The sequence below is a fragment of the Leguminivora glycinivorella genome, chromosome 1, assembly GCF_023078275.1.
Source record: "Leguminivora glycinivorella isolate SPB_JAAS2020 chromosome 1, LegGlyc_1.1, whole genome shotgun sequence".
NCBI lineage: Eukaryota > Metazoa > Arthropoda > Insecta > Lepidoptera > Tortricidae > Leguminivora > Leguminivora glycinivorella.
Window position 1 is genome coordinate 14,417,830 of NC_062971.1, and position 26,036 is coordinate 14,443,865.

General features: G+C 35.2%; 3 protein-coding genes across 4 annotated transcripts; 2 read left to right on the forward strand and 1 right to left on the reverse strand.

The window, feature by feature from the left end:
• Positions 1–1,430: 1,430 nt before the first annotated feature.
• On the reverse strand, positions 1,431–4,413 carry LOC125230027 (B2 protein-like). The gene is made up of 4 exons (XM_048134954.1): positions 4,277–4,413; positions 2,930–3,040; positions 2,316–2,430; positions 1,431–1,899 (listed from the first exon to the last, which is right to left on the reverse strand). The coding sequence occupies exons 1-4, from the start codon at positions 4,319–4,321 to the stop codon at positions 1,769–1,771; spliced, it is 402 nt and encodes a 133-aa protein (XP_047990911.1). The 5' UTR covers positions 4,322–4,413; the 3' UTR covers positions 1,431–1,768.
• Positions 4,414–11,356: 6,943 nt separating this feature from the next.
• Positions 11,357–18,230, forward strand: LOC125230018 (protein tipE-like). 2 transcript variants are annotated; one of them, XM_048134941.1, is made up of 3 exons: positions 11,357–11,490; positions 15,296–16,147; positions 17,448–18,230. In XM_048134941.1, exons 2-3 carry the CDS (start codon positions 15,381–15,383, stop codon positions 17,497–17,499), a joined length of 819 nt encoding a protein of 272 aa, XP_047990898.1. In that variant the 5' UTR covers positions 11,357–11,490; positions 15,296–15,380; the 3' UTR covers positions 17,500–18,230. The 2 variants fall into 2 exon arrangements, with proteins under 2 accessions (XP_047990898.1, XP_047990892.1); XM_048134935.1 differs by lacking the exon at positions 11,357–11,490 and adding an exon at positions 12,470–12,601.
• On the forward strand, positions 13,348–14,652 carry LOC125230010. The gene has a single exon (XM_048134923.1). It carries the CDS (start codon positions 13,348–13,350, stop codon positions 14,650–14,652), a length of 1,305 nt encoding a protein of 434 aa, XP_047990880.1.
• Positions 18,231–26,036: the final 7,806 nt, after the last annotated feature.

The following is a 26,036-nucleotide window of genomic DNA, read 5'->3' on the forward strand; positions in this document are numbered from 1 at the left end:
TTTGAACCACTCGCTACGCTCGCGGTTCAATATTGGAATCTTTCGCTTGCTCGGGCTTCAATATTGGCACGTGCGGTTAAACAACAACTTTGCCCCCTTGTAAAACAAATAACTATTTCCCCAAATATTTTGCGTGTTTTTATTTTTTATAAGAACAAATGGAACAACAGGCGCTGCCCCCTTCGTTCATATCGAGGGCTGCCAGAAGACTTGTTGCATCTTACACCCGATGCAGCTGACTGGCTAAGGTCCCTGAATATTGACATTTAAAATGTAGAAATAATTGCCTATTTTTGAATTGATGCCATACGACTAAATAAATAGGAACAAATGACATAAGTATTTCTTTAAAAAAAAATCATGATATCACGTCAATACACATTTAGAAAAAAAAAGTAATTTGTAGGCATCGTCAGTGTAGTTATGATAGTATTTAATAGATGGCGCTTAAAAATTGAGGTACGATCATCATCATCATCATCATGATTACTAGTACGATTATTAGTATGAAGTATGTAAATCTTACATAAATAATCCTTGGTTCATGTCACGGACATCGATAGGACAGACACGTCGAAAGTAGAGCTACCCCACCCAATTATGTATTACGGCCATAAGGATAATAGGATTCATAGGACATACTGTAACATACATAGGATAATGGGCACATTTCTACAAAGACGTACCTAATACTTATGAAGGTCTATCGTAGTACATACAATACAATACACAACTCTTTATTGCACACCTCAATACACGAAACAACATAGCAAGTATAAACAACAACTTAAGAGGTAAAACAAGAGGCGGTCTTATCGCTAAAGAGCGATCTCTTCCAGACAACCTAGGTAGTGGAGAATAATAAATTTAACCTTGTAAGTAGGTGTACTAAATGTAGACTTAGAGGAAATCTAGCACAAACTATACTACGCAAAACAATATACTACACACATAAAAATAAAATACATTAAGTACATAAACATACAAATACATATATTATATATAACAAATTACATGCCAGCTATAGGGGACATAAGTCTATCAAGGTATCATTGATCAATGATCAGATAAAAAGTGAAGCTTGAGAAGTATCTTAAAAGAAGTAGGAGGTACATAGTTATTACATACTTGCCTACAACTATTTTATGAAATAGTATCGGTCGACCTATCCTTGTTGGTTACTGTCCTTTTAGCAGCACGATGCTCAAATTTAACTTTTTTTTGTATATTATTTACTACATCGGGCCAACAAGCTTACGGCCCGCCTGATGGCAAACAGTATCACTAATAAGTAGCCTGTGGACGCCTGCCAGTTACAGAAGTAACACTCTGCACCCTCGTCAAACTTTACTCACCGGAAAGAAGCAAGAACATAACATCATGAGTAGGGTCACGTTCACCTTGTCAGGTGAAAGAAAAAAATTCAACCATACGGAGTCCATTTTTATTTTGCAAACTAAAAAGTAAATTCGTCAGGCAGTATTTTCAGTTTCCTTAATGTACTTATAATACTTGATCGGTTCTCACAACCATTTCCGTTCCAACCTACAAAATGCAATTTGGTACAGTACCCGCACAGCTCAAAGATCCAATTGAGCCGAAAAAACGCTTATGAAAATGACTATGAAGAATTGTTGAAATTGCATGGCAAAAGTCATGTTTGTAGGGTAGCTTTGCGGCTGTCAACATGTTCTTAAATTAAAAAAAATGATGGAAAACTCGTTGGATTAGGAACCGGCGCCTCTCGGATTCCGATGGGTGACTTGGATTAGACAATGATGGAGTGCTTGGGGTCCTTCTCATGGTAGCACTTGACGTAGTTCCACGCGGTTTGCTGCGGGGTGTTGCCCTTGTTGGCCAAACATGTGTCGATCAGCTTCTCAACGGCGGGTTTGTCAGCTGAAACAAAAGAAAAAGGTTGATATTTTTTCTGTCAGAGATTACATACTTAGTTAGGTAACAAGGCTAGACAACTACGCTAATGATTACCCAATGCAAAGAACTATTGTTAGGACATAAGCTAAACCTAGATTATTGGAGATAAAGCATAGGTAGTTATAACGGTTTGTCTCCACGTAACACACACGTACCAAAAGTGCCCTCAGATCATAATATCCGCGACATCCGCAAAAGGCGATGATGTCAAATTTAACCATTTTCCGAATCAACGGGTACAAGGACGTCCTCAAAAACTTAGAGGTATATATTAATACTCGTATGAAGCTTTCAACATTATGGCTACCTCTATACAATTATATTAAACTTATGAATTACAATATACAACCCATGAAGGGTTATCAAGGAGTTTTCGTTACCTGCGTTAGGAACTTTGGCGAGCGCGATATCCTTCTTGAACTTGCCGTCCTTGGTCATCAGCTCTGACTTGATCATCATGCAGAGGACGTACTTCTTCAGGGGCTCATTTTCCGTCTGAAACAAGTCATCAGATAATTCATTTTTTTTTCATCTGTCACGTCTCGATAAACCGTGAAAGTCGATACTCATTAGAATTATTATAACTGTTAACCTTAGCTACCTATAACTATATTTCTAAATGTAAAAGAACCTGCAGGTAATATGAGGTCACACTACTGATTAGGTACCTGATGCCTGGTGTGTGAAAGGGCCTAATAAAAAGAGTAACCCCCTTATTCATAAACGTTCACTAAAGTTATCAAGCCGATAAAGTTCGTTTGTCCCTTTCTATCACATCAATACGGTGGAAAGGGACATACGAACTGTATCGGTCTGATAACTTTAGTGAACTTTTATAAATGAGAGGGTAGAACTTGACGGTAATTTATCTGGCGGTGTTCGGTGTTCATCATCTAGATCTACCCCGCGGGCATACGATAGTACTATTTAACTGTGCCGCGGGCGAGATACTGTCGCGCCGATCCTGCTCAGTACCTAAAGAGATTACCATTACCTTGAAGTCTCCAGTCTTGAGCTTGTCGACGAGCTGTTGGTCAGGCTTGGTCTCCGTGAGGCACTCTGCGCGGTGCTTCTTTAGTTTCTCCTTCTGTTCATCGGTCAGGGCCTGCCAACAAAAATTACTTCTTTATTTTCTATATTTGACTAGTCTTAGCAGAAGATAACACAATTCTATAGGAAGCACAAGATAATCGTTAAAGGTATCTAGGTATCTCATTGCTAAAAATATGTAAGCGCTGGACCGGTGTATCAATTCCATGTTAAGTCAGGTTGGTACCAGCCAGATATAAATAATTCAACTGATCGACGATTCAGACGCAACAAAACTATTAGACGACTGTGTTTAGTGACAACAGAACTCGTTATGCAAGTTCTCACAATGATAAAAAAAATGGTCATTAATTATAAATGTTAAGTTTAATAAAACCGGCTAGGTCAAGTGCAATATAAGGACGTATTTAATTACCCTTCAGACAAGATGTGAAGGGGAATTATAAAACATCAATTCTCTATGTTGTAAAGCTGACTATTAATATGTACATAATGTACATAATAGTGTAGTACTTACTAATTGCGATATGACTGATGATAGAGGTAATATATAGATTTTTATTTTATGTAATAAAGGCCTCTAGACCAGAGAAAAAACAAAGCTCGGAGAGTACATATATTATACCTAATAGATTACCTACGCAATAGAATTGAAAAGGTAATGAATAATTATTGTATTAAAAATATTGCAAAAATTCCAATGCAAAAATGCAATTTCATTTTATATTTCATATTTGTGTTTATACCTTGAATTATCTCATACAAATTAGTATGTTATCATAATGGATGGATAACAATAGCGTATAAAACATTACCTATTAATAAACTGAAGGCCAATAATTGGATTACGAGATTTCGATTATGTTATGTTCAGTCAAAATTTTATAGAAAACAGAAAACTATTTTCGGGAAATTGTCAATCTATTCGTAATATTTTAATTGTTAATTAGTATCGGGGGTTCACAAAATCGATTAAAATAAAAATAAAATTCCCTTCACCAAAATATTGCAGCCTGCAGCTCTTAATTTTGTCATGACAATATTTTTGAACGGGTACGGTATACGGGACTTGCTTATACATAAATTAATTCCATTATATTTTGAATCATTCAATTTATACTTCCTTTTCTTAACCAATTAATTTGAGTATATTAAGCATATTCCATGACAATCCACATTGCATAAACTGTCATAGACTCGCTATCAATAGAACAGCGTAAACAAATAAAAATACTCCCAAAATCGGTAAAAACTTGCGTAACAAGTAAAAAATACTGGCAAAAGTACTCACCTGAGCCGCGACTAGGCAGACAGCGAGTACTAGGAAGGCCTTCATGTTACTCCTGAGCGATCAGTGCTGTGTCCTGCAGGAGGCGCGCCTTTATACCCGCGGCGCGAGATTCGCCGCGCGCTGATCTGCGGGATATCAGGGGTACCGCACCATTGGTGTGATTTTGTCTTGTAATTTTCCACTATTTGTCGTATATAATAATTATAATAAATGAGGAAATCTCTAAGACGTTGATGTATCTGAAGCCCAAAATTGAGTATCTCAAATTAATTTAGTTACGATTTCTCATGTAACTAGTAGGATCACATTCAGTTAAAAAAATATATTTATATACACCGTGTTTCACTTAACACTAAAAACCTGAAAACCGTTTGTTCAGAATCGAGAGTAGAATCGATTGAGCTATATCTTGATGGGGGTAATATTTTTGTTTAAATTAGTATTATTAGTTATTTTTTATGTGCCTATTTTATTGTATTCGTAATACAACATTGTGTATATCGCATTGATAGATGTTGTTTACCTTTTTCAGTATTTGGGGGTATTAATACTGGCTGGTTACTTGGACGATTTTTTTTCCGCTACGAGTTTGACGTTGTTTGTCAGTTTAATCTTAATGTTTATCATAAGTCATAACAAATTGAACTCGTACCTAATTGTCATTTTGACTATTGGGTTTAAATTTGCTTACTGCGATTACCTGTCCAATTTGAAGTTTACAAAGCTTTTAAATGTTTTACAGTGACATCTTACCTGTCTATTGGTAAACCTTATGTCGTTGCAGTAACGTACACAAATAATTAGTTTTATGGTTTATGATATTATGATGGTAGTTAGCAATTATTTTATTGAGTGTAGAGCTAAAAGTCAAGTAGAGCTGTACAGAAAATTAAAAATTCAATTTAAAAAAAAGTAACCATCACATTAAAAGATGAATACTCTAGATGAGTTTAAAAAAATAAAAATCAGTTGGGGTGTCTGAGGTTTTGAGTGATTCCGGAAACACGTTGTATATAGTATATACATATTTTAAGTTACTTTTATCATTCTATTTTGTTACGCAATCGTTTCAAATTAGCATATTGTCATGCTTAGTCAGCACGCTAACAAAAATTAAATCTTATAGGTACCTACTTCCTTAGATATACGCATAGGTACTTACATGGATTATTGTTTACTGCCATCACAGTGTATCTTTGGAAGCTATAATCTTAGTTATTAAAACAAGGTACTGTATAGGTAACAGCAGCGGCTGGTCCATATACAAGCCGATTCCCACCGGCTTGCCTAAAATTGATTACTAGTAAAGTACCTTAATGTTAAGGTAGGTTTCTTTATGCTCACTGAGACACTTTGCCTAGCAGAAATTTTCACCAGCCGCCACTGATAGGTAACCAGGACTGGTAATCAGTAATGTGATAAACTATAGTATGTGTTAATAGTGCCATCATTCAAATTAGTAGCTATGTATGTTTTACAAGATATACAATATATTTCAGGCCGCATTTATTGTTACAAAATAATATTTATATTAACACTTTCGCTACCAAGAACCCGACTGTCGGGCACACCGCTCGTAGAAGCGTAGCCGATTACATGGGGAAACCCGTATGTAGCGAAAATGTCGTAGCGCCGCGTAGAGCCCGGTTTCGAAAGTGTTAATATGTGGTTGTGTACCCCTGCATTGGTAAGTGCGGTCTGGAAAGATCCGGGCACAGCCTGCGAGCCATCTCACCTACCAGTCTCTGTTCACACGGGGCGAAAAATTAAAATGGATTCGATGGAAGTAATATTACTTATTATTATACCTATTTAGGAATTTTGGATCAGATTTATACATAAATTACATTGAACACATAAATCACAAAGCACATAATATTGTGTAGTAAAAGTTGGTAAAAAGGAAAAGTAAGTTCACCTACTTATTATTATTTCGACTGATTAATGATTATGATTAAGTTGCCTAAAAATTTAATCTACATAATATATGATACAAATTACCTCCGTCAGTGTCAGGCAGGTGCGGACCAGGCAGATCTCGGTAATTATCAATCGTCTAGTTCATTTAACTCTGCCGCGACGCTTTTATTTTCAGTGGAATTTGAATTAATGATAAATTAGAATTAGAACTGAAATTCTACTACTGAAAACAATGATTCGCGGTAATTAGAATTCGCCCTTACGTCTTGAGAATGACCGATCTACGTCTTTTCAAAAATGAATACCTATTTTAACATCGCCTAAATATTAAAACAAAGGTGGAAGAGGTGGACGCATCCAAAATCACCTTTTGTACAAACTAATTTTTTTAACGTAAATGTGTATTATGCTTCGAAATCTGAAAATAAAAAAATCTAATAAAGACAATCTTAGTTCATGTTTAATAGGTATTCACCAAATTCTTAAACTTGCAATTATTTTCCATAATGTGAATATGCTTGTCTATACAAGAAGCGGCCGTCTAATATGTAGCCTATCCTTATATTTCCATCATCATCTAGATAACAAAACACCTAGTGTGTCCACCAGTACGGGTTAACTGATAAATTGCGATTCGACAATCAGAATAACAGCTTAATGCAATAACTCGATTGATTTATTGTTGTCCGTTGACCCTTCGGCCTCTGGCCATCTAGCTGTACAGTTGGCCACATGTCCTTAAGGCCCGTTTAGACGGTGCGCGATCGCATGTGATTTTAGAAAGATTCCAATATTGATCCGCGAGCGTAGCGAGTGGTCCAGAATGCCAAATTGCAATGTTTACCTACCATTGCGGGGGTTTCAAGGCACGGCAAGGATAACAAATTGCCACCGAGTGAAACACACATTTTTTCACCACACCAACACGAAGAAAATATAAAGTCTAAAATAGCAAACGAAGTCAAATTCATCAATATTTTTTAACATTTCCTGCTTAAAAACATCATTTAGCCAGTTTTGGACATTAAGTTAATTTTTTTATGCATCCTTGAGGATAAAATGCAACAATCATTCGTTTGCAACAATCAAACGTGGACAGAATCTAGCCCAATGGCCCTATGTTGATCACAATTCGATTTTTGTAATTTTATTATTGCTTTAGTACTTTTAAAGTCCAAAAAGTACAGAGTTTCACGTTTGATGACGACAAATAAATCATGATAGCAATGATACAAGAATTTGCAAAAACCCAACGACGCGTTAGATGTTTGTTACGATAATGAGTAGACGGATGAGAAGGGTTAACATTACCTGTCATTTTATTTAAAACTCTACAATGTATCTCACTCTATGCAAAACGAAGAATTGTGTATCTTCAGTGATCTGATAAGCCAGAGTGTTTATTAAACACAATTTACCGAAATATAACTACACGACACAGCTTTTGACGGTGCATTTATTTTGGCGTCTTTAGGGTTTCGTAGTCAACTAGGAACCCTTATAGTTTCGCCATGTCGAGGATAATCTCAGTGACTAGATAGCTGACATTTGGTACCAATATGTATATCAATCACGCCGACAAAATGCTAAAAAAATGGAAAAAAAAATAGTTTTTTTTTTTCATTTAAACCCCAACATGTGATGTTGGATAGGTATTTAAAAACCGGCCAAGAGCGTGTCGGGCCACGCTCAGTGTAGGGTTCCGTAGTTTTTCGTATTTTTCTCAAAAACTACTAAACCTATCAAGTTCAAAACAATTTTCCTGGAAAGTCTTTATAAAGTTCTACTTTTGTGATTTTTTTCATAATTTTTAAACATATGGTTCAAAAGTTAGAGGGGGGGGACGCACTTTTTTTTCCTTTAGGAGCGATTATTTCCGAAAATATTAATATTATCAAAAAACGATCTTTGTAAACCCTTATTTATTTTTAAATACCTATCCAAAAATATATCACACGATGGGGTTGGAATGAAAAAAAAAATCAGCCCCCACTTTACATGTAGGGGGGGTACCCTAATAAAACATTTTTTTCCATTTTTTATTTTTGCACTTTGTTGGCGTGATTGATATACATATTGGTACCAAATTTCAGCTTTCTAGTGCTAACGGTTACTGAGATTATCCGCGGACGGACGGACGGACGGACGGACGGACGGACGGACGGACGGACGGACGGACGGACGGACGGACAGACAGACAGACATGGCGAAACTATAAGGGTAAAGACATATGTAACTCCGTATAGACATATGTATAAAGTCTAAGAAAAAACGTACCTCAAAATCATACAGAAAAAGATACGATGAGCTAGATGGCGATACACCTTTGGGGTACGCTCGGCTAGATAGCGCTAATATTAATATTTGACATTTTAACACACATCAAGGTAAGAATATGGGCCAAATTGTCAAAACTGAGATTCAAAAGTTCTAAGCTTGTGTCGAGAGATGGCAGTTTATGCACTGTGATTACACATTTTACTTTGACAGTAACTCTCTATAATACTCTATCCTCTTTGGTAATACTATCCATACCTTATGGTTTTAATTAAAGACTCAGCAGGAATGAAAATGCTAAAATCAAAATGAGTCCGTATTTTATTTGGACTTTAGATAAATAACCCCGTGGTACAGACAGACTATAAAAACGTGCAATAAAGACTACGCAGGTGAAAGACATGACGAAATATGTAAATACATTTATTAAAATATTTATTTGTATAAAAAAAGAATGTTCCAAATCGGTCCAGGCGTCTTCGAGTAATCGGGGAACATACTAATTGATATTTTTTTATTCCTGTGTTGAATTAATTATTCCTCTATTTAGCGTCAGAAACCTAGCAGGGAGCATATAGTCGAGATCATTTGTGTGGAGAATTGACCCATCCTGTTACGCCTTAATGCAATTAGGTATTATTTATTATTGTACAAAAAAAACGTAACGTACGTTAACGTTTCGATAAGCCTCAATTTTTATAGGATTTTGAATAGTGCGCCTAATGCGTTTTGGTGCAACTGGTTATCCAACTAAACAAACATAACGTTTTCGAACGATATATCTACTGGGTCTGGAAGTCTGGGTGTTCAGTAATTTTGGCGTACAATAATGCGGCAAGTAGATACTCAAGTAAGACATATAGATGGATAATAGAATAATTTGAAACGTGACATCATCCGGTATCGGGTAGCGCTATTAGGACTCATTCTCTTTATTAGGCCTCATTTTCTCATTTCTACCTGTTTATTCATATGATATATGTCATATGTCAGTATGGAGCTCACACAAGTTAAGGCATTTGACTCAACTCTGGTCCTGTGAGTGTTGTCTCGATTAGTAAGTAGTTGAAACTCCGTTTATCCAATCTTCAAAACGTCGTTGTAAATCTACTATAAATAATGTTCACATAATTCTACTCGTAAAATAAAAGGGAGAAGCAAGAGAGCGACGGCAAAAAGATTTGTTTCCTTAACATAAACCAGTAAAGGTCAATACGGATAAGTGTGCCATAAGGGGAAGTATGTCTGGATTTCACATTTGACCTATTTAAACCAATGATCAGTGTTTATTGAGAGTCAATACGTTTTCCACTAATCATGAATATCAAGTAGCAAAGTATGAACTCGCAAAAACACCTGTGACAATGACTAAAATGGTCAAATGTGAAAGCCAGTCACACTTCCTCTTATAACAAAGTTATCCGTATTGACCTTACATAATAATTAGTAGGTACGTTTTTGTGTCTGCAGAATTACATATAAATAAAAATATCTAATCAAGATGATTTTTAATTAAAAAAGTTACCCAAATAATCACGTACCTAATACTTAAATACCTACTTAAATCATTGTTCATCAAAGCCCTACTTATCAAAAATATCAATTTAAAAAACACAAGGTAAATTAGCGGTATAAGATTATCCATTTAATTAAAGGTCTGCGAAGGATAGTAAACTAAGGGATACTAGTTCTATGAGCCACGCACTAGTGACAACCAGGATAACAATGGAACCATAAAAATCCGGTGTGAACCGAGTGCTGACCTCAGATTTACTACCGAAGTAACAGGTAGGATTGCTCTCAATTGACATTGCAGATTAGATAGATTGCGTAATTTGCTGGCTGTGATGGGTAACCACTAGCAGCATTATAGTATTGTGACTAGGTGAATGGTTCAGACGATTTTGAAAAGGAATGTGAAACAATCTTTTGTCGAATCAATATTTTTATTATGAGTATGAAGTTAAAATGTTTTTAAGTAATGAAATAAAAGAAACAATGTCAACAATTTTCTAAAATTTCACTTCAATTTTTCAAAAACATACCAAAAATATGTTTGGAATCAGAAATAAAAAATATGCAAATTCATTGTTGCACGTAGAAATAAAATATTCTGAGAGCATTCAAGGATAACCTTTACCAAAAATACTAAACAAGGTAGATTTATCTACCTCTACAATGTTACATTTGACGGATGTAAGTACCTAGTCATCCATATTAATCATTTAAGTCTTATTATTATATGAATCAAAATATACATATTGCGCTTTTTACGCAACTACAATAACTACATACATACATTATATAGGTACCTAGTACCTAAACTTGGATTTATCTGCATGATTATTAGTATTACGCTTAACAGTGTAGGTATAAAAACGCATAATATTTGTCTGCCATCACTGCCATGCTATCAGCTAGTGACATTGCCAACATCTTTTTGTTACTTTGACAGGACACTTAACAGTCTAACCTTTTCATAAATCTCATGTGAGTAAATAACTACTTGCGTAGGTAGATTCTTGAGCCTAATTACGATAAATTCTGTTAGAATCTTGAGTTACCTACTTACCAAAAAGACAAAAAAGGCTTCTTGACAAAAGCCGGGCTATAATATTAGCTACTTATGACAAGTACATAGATAGTACCTATTCTAACTCTCAATAAGTTATGTACGTAGTTGCGACTGTGTTTAACTATAAGTATTTCTAAAGGATGCTCATCCTTTAAGATACGTCTTCACACCAAGTCGATGGAAACGTTGCAACTTCTAAACTCCTCTCAACTTTGGCAATAATTTGCGCATGCGTTCTTGAATCCAAAACCAAACTTTGGTGCAAAGATAAACACATTTCTGTAGTGCAGACTTGTGTTTCAATGTGTATTTTCTCTTGTTTTTTACAGACAAAAGCTAAAATTGACGTCATATGGTTAGTGTAAAATAACTGAAAGGATGTGAGGATGGAAGCAAAAGGTGCTACATATTTTCTTCTCAAATATGGAGATACCTACAAAATGTGCGTATGAATATGTACTTACATGCTCTTTGTTATTTATTCAGCATTCATCATCATCATCATATAGTATGTAAGAATAGACTCTTGTCGGTGGAGCGATTTCTAATGGTTTCCATGCATGTCGGTCCTTTGCCTTCACCTTGATAGCCCAATACGACACGGCGTTGAGAAACCTGTACTTATGATGATTATATTTAATAAAAATGATAAAATGATCAAGCTTTGAAAAATATCTATGGTTGGTTTATGCTGGTCATTAATGAAATAAAAGGCCATCCGGGATGAGTCACTTAATTTAAAGCATTTTATGAAGATTTTTTCGAACTTCAACACAATTATTATGGCTATCAAGGAGACTCAATATATTTGGTGACCAGAATTCAGAGGGTTGCAAAAATTCTGCAATATTCCGTATACTTGTAACAGATATCAAACAACGCATTTACACCGAGTGACGCATTAATCCCGGTTGCCTATAACTCATTTTTCCCCATTTTGCTGCGCTTAATAAGGGATCCAAAAACGAATATTAAAGGAATATCATATATCATATAGGAACATCCTAGAATTCGACCATTTTTTTCCCTGTATTTTGTTATACACAGGCTGAAAGTCTTTCCCGGTAAAATGTTGTTGTAATTAGTTCTAAACAAGTCGTACTTAAGCGTTCTAATCTTTTTAGGTAAAGCATTAACGATGGATTGACAGTAAAGTCCTTGTCATGACAAGAATATCAATATTTTTTTAAATAATTTAGAGTAAAGCTCTTAAGCCAAAAACTAAAAAGTGAAACATAATTATACTATCACCTTGCTATCACTATACAATACATCCCCCAATCGTCATCCAACCCCAACTTTCCACTGCGCAACCGACTTCACGTTGATACGGCAAACGTCGCAGTGCGCAGCAGCACCAACCGCTGCAACTTCACTTTAGTTGACCATCGCGAATGCACGAGCAGAAAACATACCAAATTCTAGGAAAACAAACTACTTAAACAACCCGTGATATAATAAATGTAATGATGATGATAAGTTTGCCTTTAGTTTTTTATATTTTATTATACAAAAAGTGAAGTTTGTGAGTCGTGCCAGGTTGTGACTTTCCGGTAAGTGTATTTGTTGGTCATGGTTATAATACTGAGTGTACCTATTGATTTTTGCATAATATATATGTATAATATTTCTAATAAATATCTTTGATTCTCCTACTTCTATTTAATAGACTAATACAGGTATCATCAATAATATGTAACGTACATATGCATGAAATAGCACGATACAGGACGTCTACCCATTTGAGGTTACGCATTTTTTACAGCATAAGTCACAGAATTTAATTTCTAAAAAAACAATAATACTAATACTAAGCGAATATGACTTATGTTTAGCTCGGACATTTTGTTATGATGGTATTCGTTATCATAGCGTTTTATTTAACTTTCGCAGTTATTTAGACTAAAATTTAGACAAATATGAAATTAATAAATTTAACATAAATATTTTATGTGCAGCATTCGTAGATATAGTACTTTTATATTTAATTATGTTCTAGTATTTAAGAGACTATTTATAAACAAATAGTGCAAAATTTGTCTTTGTTATATTTTGAATGTTTATTAAAGATATACGTCTCCTATTTGCTACTTAAATTCTGTAAATTCTTTACGATGTCCATTTCAATTTCATTCGCGTGTCTATAATTACGAACTGTTGACCAATAGGGCATTGACATCATTTTATTAAAAAAATAGCACTCGGGGTTGCCTGCACTGCGTCCAATCGATCCAAACATCGCGCATGCGTAATACTGCCTTCTGTACGTCAGTGACGATAGAGCGCGGCTCGAGACGAGATGCCGAAACCCACCCCCGAGGAGGATCTGGTCATACCCCCACAGGACCAAAAGATATGCGGGACGATATGTGTGTGTCAAATGACAGCCGTTCTCAGCGCCGTGGCCCTGGTCTACCTCACCGTAGCCATTTACATGCCCTACACAAGAGCTACGGCCTCAGGCATCGATCCAACACCAATAATGTGCACAACGACCCGAGCAATCAACAAGGACAATTGCGACTGGGGCTCCTGTGGGGAGTGGTGCCTCAGTAAGACCTCTGGGGCCTGCATCCAGATCTACGTTAACGTAAGGAAGAATGGGACATCTTTACTACTCTCTGAATGTGGAAGTGCTGCTAATAAAACTTGCTATGGTATAGATCAGGAAAATGCCAAGAAATATCACTGCATTAGGGATGAGTGTAAAAACTTGACAGGAACGTTTAATTGTACTGAAGGGAAGTGCATAAACATAACTGACGCTTTTGAATGTGCTTTTAGAGAAACAGATCCTCCGTTAAAATGCTCCGGTAGACGAGGGAAGATCACATGCATAGACGTGCACGGATTATTTTCGTGCAATAGAGGCACTTGTAGAAAAATTAAAACTCCGTACAATTGTGACCGACGTTGTGTTGACATCCCAACCCGTAACAAAAATGTTATAGTGTTAAGTGGGGACAGAGTATTTTTAGCAAAATGTGTTAAATTAGCACAAGAAGACACGGGGGCTATAGTTTGGACGGACAATGGTGAAGAAGTTTTAATGTTATCTTGCCATGCTGTACACAATGGAACTTCAGGGGTAGTAGCGGTGGATTGTATAAATGCAGCATTGCTACCAAAACCAGAAATTTCAGATTTAACCAATTTCACTTATCTTCAGTACTTGTATCAATCCAGAGCTGTTCAAAACCGTATGATTGCTCCTACTGAAGTTGAGCTGACCCTGGCTAACGACAGTCGCTTGATGATTAATCTAGAAGGATGCGTTAATACCTTGGCCGATGAATGTAAAGAGTTCCTTAAAGATTATGGCAGAGATGGTGCAGATCATAATGCTAAGGCCAGATTTCCTTGTTTCTATACGGAGAACAATCCAGAAATAGCTGTCGCAAGATTTGATTTAGATGCGACACATCGTCAGTTCATGGTGGCTCTGATATTGCCGACGGTCTTGGTTGTAGTATCCTGCATAACGCTCATGTTGTGCCAACGAACTGTTGAAGTCGGCGACGATGCAAAGATGAGGTTTAAAAGTTGCGCTGGGGGACAAGCGGAAATGCAAATGTCTCCAAATGATCCTGTTTCTCCACTTTGAGATCAGTCACGTAAGACCTTATTACCACGTTTATTATAAAATTTAGGCGTGTTGTTAAAATCCTAAACAATAAAATCGCTATTGTTAGTATTTGTAGTCTGACCACTAAATACAAAATTACAAGTACCTGTTCTTAAGACAATATCAAAAATAAAGTAAAAAGTTATTTAATGAACATACTTAGTATTTGAATTTGAGATATAATATAGATTAATTAGTGTACTAAAGCAAAGCCGGGTGCTATATTTGTAGTAAACCTACCTACGTTGAAATAGTATATTATGTAATTGCCCTTGAAGCAACGGTTACGTGACCAAAATGAATTCCAGACCATAAATACTTTATTTAACTACTTCTACGAGCCCTCACGGACTTGTTTATAATTCATAGTCTAGAATGTATTTAAATAAACTTGGCCTTTCTAAATAACTTAAATTGAACTGCTATGGCTACTTACCAATTATCTACCTTAAAGTAGCTACATGATGAACAATCAATATGTATGCATTATTTCACAAATGTTGGTATGAAACAGATGAACAACCTGACCCTTTTTATTATTTTTTTAATTTATATTTTGTATACATATAACATCAGTACCTAAAAATTATAATTTTGCTTATTGTAACGTTTTCTCTTCCAGGCGTTCCCCTCCTCTGCGAGGGCCCGGCTAGTTCGCTAAGAGACGATTAAACGCTTGCTATGACGCGCGCCTAACCCTCGGCTCCATGTCTACTATGAGCAGATCTCGCACAAGCCTCTCCCCGGCCGCCTCCGAGAGATCCACCCTGCCAATGGGTGCCTCCGCAGAACCGGGGAGTCCAGAGTTCAAACCCCTAGAGCCGACGAGGGAGCAGCTGCTTGCACATTTTTTCGAAAGATTCAAATTCTACACATCACTTTGTCTTGGAACGTCAGCCATACTAGCCGTGTTTGCTTTTCTCTTCCTGATTCCATTCGTGGTAGAGCCAGCAATACAAACTATACTGGCCGAATTCGTTCCTGAAGCAGGAATATGTTCTGTATCGGCCCATGTTCGCGCCGAGACACTGACGAATTGCACGTGGGCATCTTGTAGAGAAGGCTGTACGACCGCGCACACCAAATGCCATAAGATAAGTGTAAATCTAGCTAGAACCCCGTTTGTTGAAGGTGGCCCAGTACCAGTCGAATGGGATGAAACAGACTTGAAATTTCTTATAAACCCTGAAGGTTGTGGATACCCCCCAAGAGTGAACTGTTCAGTGTTTGCTAATGATTACGCTGGACCGGACGCCCCAAAGATATTTCCTTGCTACTACAGTTTGACAAGACCAGATTTGGTGGTGGCGAGGTATTCTTGGGATTCTACGATTCGAGGGCTGGTGTTGGCTCTGGTGCTACCGACGGCGGTATTCATCTTTAGTCTAAGTGTCCTCGCGTATTGGCATTGTCGTTGTTGCGACAGGGCCTGCAATCGAAGAGTGCACGCAGAATCTTTCGCTAGTAAAGAGGAGTAAGTACCATGCTTTCATGACTATTTTTATAATTTACCCACGTACAGCTGTTTTGTTGTCATAAATAACGATTGGTTTAATTTTAGTTTGAGTTGTAGATTTTGAAATTCATTTGCGTTATTGATGTTTCCAATTGCTGGACTTTCAGGTCCGATAGTGATTTCAAGTTTGGTGATGGAAGAACATATTTGCAACATTAGTTATAAAGGAACTAGTAACATTTCAAGTATGTTTATTGTTGAACCACATGCACAGTGTAGAGTGAACCAATTACCTCGTTAACCCTTTTCACTCAATACCTTTGCATTATCTGCCTGGCCTAATGTTTACGATTACGTTCAAATTACCCTCACAGTTTCATGGATAACTTTTGAATAAACAGATTAAATGGGTAATATACCTATAAATTAAGCTTCTTGTCTTATTTTTTTCTTATAAGTACTTAAGTATATTATTTTGAAATAGTTACACTCGTAGGTTATAATAGTGTCTCAATTTTGATTTAGTTATCGTTTAGGTTAGGCATGTATAATTTTGTGTTTTATTATTAAGAATTACATGTGTATATATACGTATAGTATCCTATTTTTAAACGTGTCTAGATCATTTAAAATCATTTATTGTTTAAACTAGTACAAACACGCAGAGCAGTTGCACTTTCAACTTCAGTAGTGCATATTGCAAGCACATATTTGATTAAAAAATCCAGTATGATTATACTGTGACATGATTGTGTGTTTCTTCTTCATAATGTAAAATAATGTTTTAATTGCAAAATCATCTTCGCTTTGTTGTAAAATAAAAAGTAGACGTATAGACATAAATAGGTATGATCTATGATGCATAGACGCTACATTATGCAAAGAAATAATAATAATAGGAATATAAAATATAACAAAGTATTCTTGAGCTAATGCTCTCCCTTAGTCCATCTTAATTATTTCAATCGTCTGCTTTTTTGTCCGAAACCAGTAATCTATATGCCAAAGCTGTAGAAAAAACTGAAATTTGATCCAGGAATTCTTATCGTTGGAATGGTATACTGTGTTTTCCAAAAGGTTTAAGAAATTTAATATAAGTAGAAGAGAAATAATGTTCAAGTTGATAAACTTAGCCAACATACTCGTAAGAAGTAAAAATTGAATTTAAAACATTTAATCCATTGGTCTTTTGGGGTCATGTTCGACCCAAGACCGTTGAATGTTGCTAATTTAAAATTATTTCTAAACATATTAGCATCGTTTGCAGACGTTTCAGCTTGATCCAAGAAAAAAATAACATTAACTTTTGTTCTTACAGTAGCAAACTCCTGTGTGAGCTGGACGACGATCCCAGCGACGACGTGTTCTGACGCCGCGCCTCGTCCGCCCGCCGACGCGCCTCCCCCCGCTCGGGTTACGCTCAGCTATGAAGAAACATGGCGTAGCTTGGCGTCATCCCCGCGCGGGTTACGCTCAGCTATGAAGAAACATGGCGTTGCTTGGCGTCATCCCTGCACGGGTTACGCTCAGCTATAAAGAAACGTGGCGTAGCTTGGCGTCATCCCTGCACGGGTTACTCTCAGCTATGAAGAATCATGGCGTAGCTTGGCGTCATCCCCACGCGGGTTAAGCTCAGCTATGTAGAAACGTGGCGTAGCTTGGCGTCATCCCTACACGGGTTACTCTCAGCTATGAAGAAACGTGGCGTAGCTTGGCGTCATCCCCGCACGGGTTACGCTCAGCTATGAAGAAACGTGGCGTAGCTTGGCGTCATCTACGTGCGGATTAAGCTCAGCTATGCAGAAACGTGGCGTAGCTTGGCGTCATCCCTGCACGGGTTACTCTCAGTTATGAAGAAACGTGGCATAGCTTGGCGTCATCCCTGCACGGGTTATGCTCAGCTATAAAGAAACGTGGCGTAGCTTGGCGTCACCCCCGCACGGGTTACGCTCAGCTATAAACAACTCGGCATTACCATCACGCTAGGCGTATTCGTCTAGGCAGCGGATAAGTTTCTTTTTTGCCAGTTCTTTATGTCAATTCAAATAAGTTTATTTATTTATTTTAAATAATGTTCAGTGATTTTTTTTGATATTTGAAGGATCTGCCGGCGTATTATGCTTCCAATTTTATCACTTATCCACGTGGATAAAGCATCCGTCACGCTTTAGCAAGTATGTTGTGAGAGTGATATCCACGTGGATAAGTGATAAAATTGGCAGCATGATACGCCGGCTAGTAAGGTATCTATATTTTTTTTTATATTTTATTACTATTACAATCAGTCTGCTTAGTAAAATTTGTGTCGGGTATATTTTTACAATATTATCGCTGAAAAATACTATGTAATGTACCTATTTATTATTTTGCATTTTTTGGCTGCCTCGACGAAAACGTCGAAAACATCTTTTCGCCAAAATGACTTGACGCGTAACCACGCTATGCTTATCGAGCTAGTTTTAATGTATAAGTACTTAGAATTGGGAATGAGATGGATACGGTTATAAAAAAGACTTTGTTTAAAATGTAATTCGTATAAATATATAAGATTTTTTTTTTCATTTTACTCACAAAAATATTTCAGTTGGATTCAAAGCGTCTTGTCCTGTCGCGAAACAGTTATACAATTTTGTTCACTGAAGTCTCCTTACTATGTCCCTTGTTAGAGCTACACTCTATTTTGCTTTAATAAAAATCAGTCGATGAGAGAGTTAGTTACTTGCTTTGTACATTTGACGCAAGTTGACAAACATTGTGCCTATTTTGCATGAAAAACTATGCAACACTAGCCTAGCTACCCCATGAGAGGGTTTTTGCTTTTATATTTGAAGTACGTTTTAAACAAAGTCTAAACAACCTTGAAAAGCGACTGAGTATACAGTAGACTGGTTATTAAAATCATCGCTAGAATTTAAAAATACTATCAGGAGGGGATGGCCTTATTGAACAGTATTACATTTTAACTTTGGCGGCGCGGCTTTGCTTTAAATAAAAATAAAACATAAGAAAAATTAAAAAAATACGTCTCTTTATTCTAAATTGAGCTATGCCGGTTAGTTCATAAGTTTGATATAATTTGCTTCCGGAAATTTCCAAGGCAGTAAACTTAGCAAAATTATATCATAATAAAGTTTTATTGTACAAAAATACTCTAGCAAATTATAATAAGTACTTAATTGATTATCTTTTTTATATTTAAGGAAAATAATAGCGACAAAAGTTTACATACAAAAAAAATAATTTGTGTGTGGATGATATTTAACATACTTCACAATGGGAACCATAAAAATCCAATGATAATTTATGGCCTACGGGCACAGAACTTAATTTAGATAGAAGAAACAAATTCATATATTTGTATAGGGGCCGAGCGTGTCAAATTTTGTACTGAAGTTGATTCTTGCCTGTAATTTTAAATATGTCTCAGGCTCTTGATTGTTCATAATTTTTGTGTTTTTGCAATTGAATATCACGTAACGAGGCATTTTTTATTTTTTGGTTGACTTCAACTTACAAAAATTGACGCCCGAAAGCTGCAAGCTGCGAGTAAAGACGGACAACTCAGTGGATTTCACTGAGTTCATTTGACACGCTAAGTAGATACGTTTGCTTGATCTATGGTATATATGACATCTGTGCCTACGGGTATATCAAAGCTGAATAAAACAGGAAAAAAATCTGCGACGTTATGTTATGAGACAAGAAAATCTCAGAGGACAATACATAATTTACAAGCTTAGCTAAAAATCATGAAATGATTTATTGTTAGCCTTTTTTATTTACTATTTACCGATCTTGGTTTCTTTACCGTCCAAGAAATAATGACAGCGCCTTTACATCACTTACACAAAAACTAAAGTAGGTACTTATTACTCATATATGAAAAAATCACCTACTCATTACGTTTTCAATGAAATTGCGCTTTAACATTTACCATATCAAAAAAAAAAACATTATTTATGAATACTCAATAAATGAAAATGTATATAATTTATCATTTCGATTGTAGCAGCAAAATTATATTCTTTATCCAGTCAGCAACAAAGCTAAGTATATAGCCAAAGTGTCAAGAATATTTCCACAGAACTTTGTGCTGACTGAACTGTGACTGTACTGTATTGTATCAGTTGCCGATCAAAAGCTGTGAAATTATATTCAGCGTAAATAAATTATAGGTAACATTACTCAAAAATATTAAAGTATAGTTATGTATATATCTGGAATCGTGAAAGTTGATTTATGAGATTAATAAATATAGGTAGATTTTATATATAATTAATGACCCAACAATTATTTTGCCAGATTATTTAAATTATTGACTTGATTTGTATAAAATCATATGAAATGACTCATAGAAAATAATTGTTGACATGTTTTGTGATATGATAACGGTAAAGGCTTAATTTAAATAAAAAATGAAAATAACTATTAGGTCACAGCTGTACTGAACTATAAATTGTAATATAATTCAATATTTGACAATAGCACGTCACATACCTAAGAAATGTACCCATTTCTGTTGTAACAAATTTTATTTTACTGTATATTTTATGTATCATTGTAGATAATTCCTTCGAAACAACGACGAATCAAGAATCTCGCCTTCACTCGTAACAAATAGGTACTCCTAAGCTTTGACGGGTTAAGATATGGCTTAGATAACTTTCAATTGCCAATATATGTGTATACATGTTATGTATATGTATTACCTACTAAACGGTTTTGGTACCTGCTATTAAAAATAGGTTTTATTTGGATTAATTCGAATATATTGTGTTCTTTATGATTCTTTCCCAAAACGTCGTGTGAAAAACCTAAAAATATTTATCTTATTATACATAAACTTTAATAGCAAAATGTTATGTTTTTAGTAGGTAAAAACTATATAGTTTTATATTTACAGCTGTATGTAGACACCGTGTTTTTATTGAATTCCGTTAACTTGGGTGTGTAGTTAGGTCAATTATAGGAAACAGAATAAAATAGTTGTTTTTTTTATTCGTTTTTTTTTCTAAAAAACATACACCTGCGATAGATGTTATATCAATTGCTTTTGAGAAATGGGCTTTGTGTGTTCGATATGACATGTCATATTATGTGTATGATATTAGACATGTCATAGTTTTGACACTTACTTAGCAGAGTTAATAGTAAAGCCCGTATCTCAACAGCAATTGATATAACATCTATCGCAGTTGTATGTATCTTTTTTAAGAAAAAAAAAATGAAAACTAACTATGCCAGTCCGTTTCCTATAAGGGTCGAACTATATGTCGAAGTTAATGGAATTCAATAAAAACACGGTGTATATAGGTATGGTCTCCGTAAACTGCCTGCACCTAAACTATAACGTAAACTGTTACCATTGTGTGCTTAGTGTACTTGTTTTAATAAATGTGTACCCTATTATGAATAAGATGCAACATTTTAGCAAACCACAGTTCCACAAAAATAGACGAACCCTTTTTCTTCTCACATAATCACTAAATGCTGAAATCAAAATGCTTTGTGTTTAAAATAAAAAAAATATTGTACCTATAAAGTTCAAAGTGTCATGTTTAAAACATTGTCTAAGTAGTAGATAAGTATCTATTGACACATTTTGGTTACTCTTAGAATTTGTCTTGATCGATATTAAACGAATAATACGTTTAATGTCAATTGGTTACCCAGTTTGTTTTGTTACTTTCTAGAAAAACGTTATAAAAATGACTAGTTATTTACTGCCATTAACGCACAGTATTGACAATAGAAAAAGCCTAAATATATTTTGGGGACATATAGTTTGCTATTCAACTAGTACTTATCTTATTTAAGTAGTTAATTTTTTTTGTGATGTTGCTGTTGTGTCTGAAATATTACTGAAATAGTTAGTATGTTTGAAATTATTTGAAATACAATGTTTTAAATATGAAATGAATTTGCCTTTTGAATGCGATTGTAAATAATATGAGTATTATTAAAACTGTTCAATATTTATCAAATTATTGTACATAAAAATAGTTTAGTAAATATAATTTGTTCAAATTATTGTTATTATTCTAATGTAATGACTTTGGCGCAAAACAACACAAAGTGTAATGACAAATAAAGGCTTGTTTTTTATGTGTTTTATTTATTTACATAATATCGTCATGATCAACATTGGCATCACACTGGATATATGATGACGTAAATTAGTTATATTTTATTATTAATCTTTAACATTGAGTCATATTAAGTATATTATTATACTTAAGACTAAATGAAATTTGTAACAGGAAATTGTGGGTGAAAATTCCAGACGCTTCCCCCTTAATTTGGCAAAGTCCGGTGGGACGGACAGGTGATAAAAAAAAATATTTCGCTTTTTAGGTAGAATTTTATTTAATTTAACATATGGAAAGAGACTGTTTTATAATACATGCTTTGTATAAAAATACTATTTGACCACTGTCAACACTCGTTTGACAGTTACTCGTCAAAATGGCACCGCATCAGAAGTCAACTGTTTTTAGCAAAATATTTATGCGTTTTTCTTTTGGTTTTTGTAAGAACAGGGTATTTCTGTTGTATAAATAATAAAATATATTACATAATAGTTGCAAGTGGTTATGTTTTCAATTTATTTCTCAATTTCTAATACTCATAATCATCATCTAAACAAGTTGTCCGCCGCACCGGACAGTGCCAAATATATACTAAATACGATTTGTCCGCCGTGGCGGACTATGCCAATGTTGCGGTGACACTTGTTATAAAAAATTATTATATTGTTTTGTTTATTATTTTGATTTTCTTGTTTTGGTGGCCTGCTTTTATGCTTAGATTTTTTATTTAATCCAACAGCGTGTGGTGCTGGACCAAGCAGTTAAAATTTTGGCACTTTTAGGTATACGTAGTGCGCGGATATTGTGAATGTTACATGTCGCGCGAGGGGCAATAAACATTAAAGAAAACCGGGTAGATCAAAATTTATAATTTCTTTGTCTGCCCCGAACATTGATATAATTAATTTCGGGTAGTTTTGTGTTGTTTACATCTTCGACGACATTTTGCTGGGACATCACTGTCACATCAGTCTGTCGTGATCACGGCCTGTACAACCTGGCCAAAAAGTCGGAGAAAAGTTAAAATAATGATATTTGACTATAAATATGTGTCAGTTTGATTTTCATACAAAATTATTATATTTGTTAATTTTTAAAATAAATATATGTTAAGAAATACTTGTTTATTTTAAATGACCGTATGTTTGGCAGTGTCCGCCTCAGCGGACATATTAATTTATCCCAATATTTGGCAGAGTCCGCTGTGGCGGACATATTTTATTTTCCAAAACTAATAAATCTAGATTTTTTTTAATATTTTTCGGACGCTTTAAAAACACCTGTTATTCAATATATTAAGTAAAATCGGAAAATTTATGTCACCAGAGTCTCTGCCAAATTAAGGGTTAAAAAATGGTACTTAAGGAGGGTCCCTAAAAAGAGCGGGTGCAGACTGCCTTCTGGCTTAGAGGGTTTGCTATATTTTTCATGTCTAGAAATCTCTGTAATCTCTCTTTGCATAAGCATAAATACTTAGGATAACCTTATCTTCTATCCATATCTCTCAGTCATACCTCACCGACTGTCGGAAATAAATAGTTTAGTTTATTTATTTTACAATGATAATTAAACTATATGAATTTACATTATGATCGCAATTAGTATAATATGCTATTTTATTAGGCTCCCGTTTTATAGCTACAGTATTGCCATTCCTGATGTAGCATTTTGCGTGTGACCCACGTCACGGGGCAAATAAAGGTACCGCAGAACAGCACCCACTTGTTGTACCACATACATCAAAAGGATAGAGCATACCCAATTAATCCAATTGCCCTGAACACCAATAAATAGTTCCGTGGTGGGTAAATTTTTCCCTTTTACCTTTCAAAAAGTTTTCCCTTTTACCTTTAAAATTTTACCTTTCAAAAAGTTGATGCTTATTTCGAAGACGTGACACTGACATTTATTTAACCAAAAATGTTATTTTCGATATTGACAAATCAAAATTAATAGTTAATGTTATGTAACAATGAATATTCGGGCCAACTCAAGAATAAATAAGTACAGAATAAAAATATACTTTTACATGTACATAAAATATTTATTAGGTGTTACCAAAAATAAATCTGTCAACAAGCCTGTTTCACTAGAAACAACAGCGTAGGTGCATCATTTCAAACTAAATGAAAATACTACAATGGCGTTGTCATTCCTTACACGATTCGTCATACCTACCTAGGAATATCGACTAGGAAACTAGACTAGAATAATTACGGCTGAACAGTGCTAGGTTCTGCAAAACTAGCCAGCCTGTAGGGGTGAACGAACCTGACACGAAGGCTTTCACTGCAATGCCGTATACATTTCATCGCTGCCTTCGATTGCCTATATGCTGTTCTAGATTTCTCACATCAGTTAAAGTTTGTGAAAAATCGGACGATTTGCACATTTTTATTATTATTAGTTAGATTTTTAATTATTAGGTAAGTACTTATTAATAAATATGAACGACATATTGCATTTTGTAAAACGTTAACATCCTTTTGATATTTTATTGAAATACCGAGCAATTCCAGAGGTTACAATAGGATATTTAGTTTCTAAAATAATATTCATAATTAATTAGCCTAGTTTATAATGTAATGATCAGTAGTTTATTTCGAGTCATGTATCAATAATACTGACTTTGGATCAGCTGTAAAGGCTAAGTTGCCAGAGTGCCTAAAGGTGGTCTCTTGTGCAATATTTGATCCTACCCGTGGCGTTGTCCTGTTCACTATAAGTTTATTCCTGAAAAAGAAGTGTTTGGTATGTATTAAAATGAATTAACCTCGGAATAAAGAAGTATCGTACATTTGAGATATAAGCATAGTGGATACGCGTAAGTGGTACCGAAGCCATTGCGTAGAAGCTCTCTTGACATTTTATTGGAATATAAAGGGTGCATCGAGCAAAATTTGCCCTTGCTCGTCTGATATTGGGAGGCACGAAAAAGTAATACCCAACAGGATGCCCCTGAAACTTCCACTTGTAGAATAAGACGAAATAAAGGCAACTAGATATCTACCTTAGTCATAATATAATTTGCCTTTTATATTCTAAGGTAGGTACTTAATTTTAGTATTAATGTTTTGTTAAAAGCGGGATTATAAGTGTTTTGACAAGAAGATAATATATTAATTGATTCGGGTTGTCCTGTCCTGTCATAAGTGTTTATTTCATTTTATTTACGGACGAGCATACAAAATTTATGACAGTGTTGTGTAAGAAAGTTAACGTTTTGCAATAAGAATTTATATTTTATAATGGCTATATAATATTTATTGCAACATAACGCGTACGAATATCGTACAACATAAAACCAACCTAAAGGAATAAAAACCGGCCAAGAGCGTGTCGGGCCACGCTCAGTGTATGGGTCCGTAGTTTTCCGTATTTTTCTCAAAAACTACTGAACCTATCAAGTTCAAAACAATTTTCCTAGAAAGTCTTTATAAATTTCTACTTTTGTGATTTTTTTCATATTTTTTAAACATATGGTTCAAAAGTTAGAGGGGGGGACGCACTTTTTTTTCCTTTAGGAGCGATTATTTCCGAAAATATTACATACATACATAATAATCACGCCTGTATCCCATAAAGGGGTAGGCAGAGCACATGAACTACCAAGTTTCAGTGCCACTCTTGGCAAAAAGGGGTTGAAAGAAATCGAAATTGTGACATTGCAGTGACAGGTTGCCAGCCTCTCGCCTACGCCACAATTTAACCCATATCCCACAGTCGACTTCTACGACACCCACGGGAAGAAAGAGAAAATATTAATATTATCAAAAAACGATCTGTGTAAACCCTTATTCATTTTTAAATACCTAGCC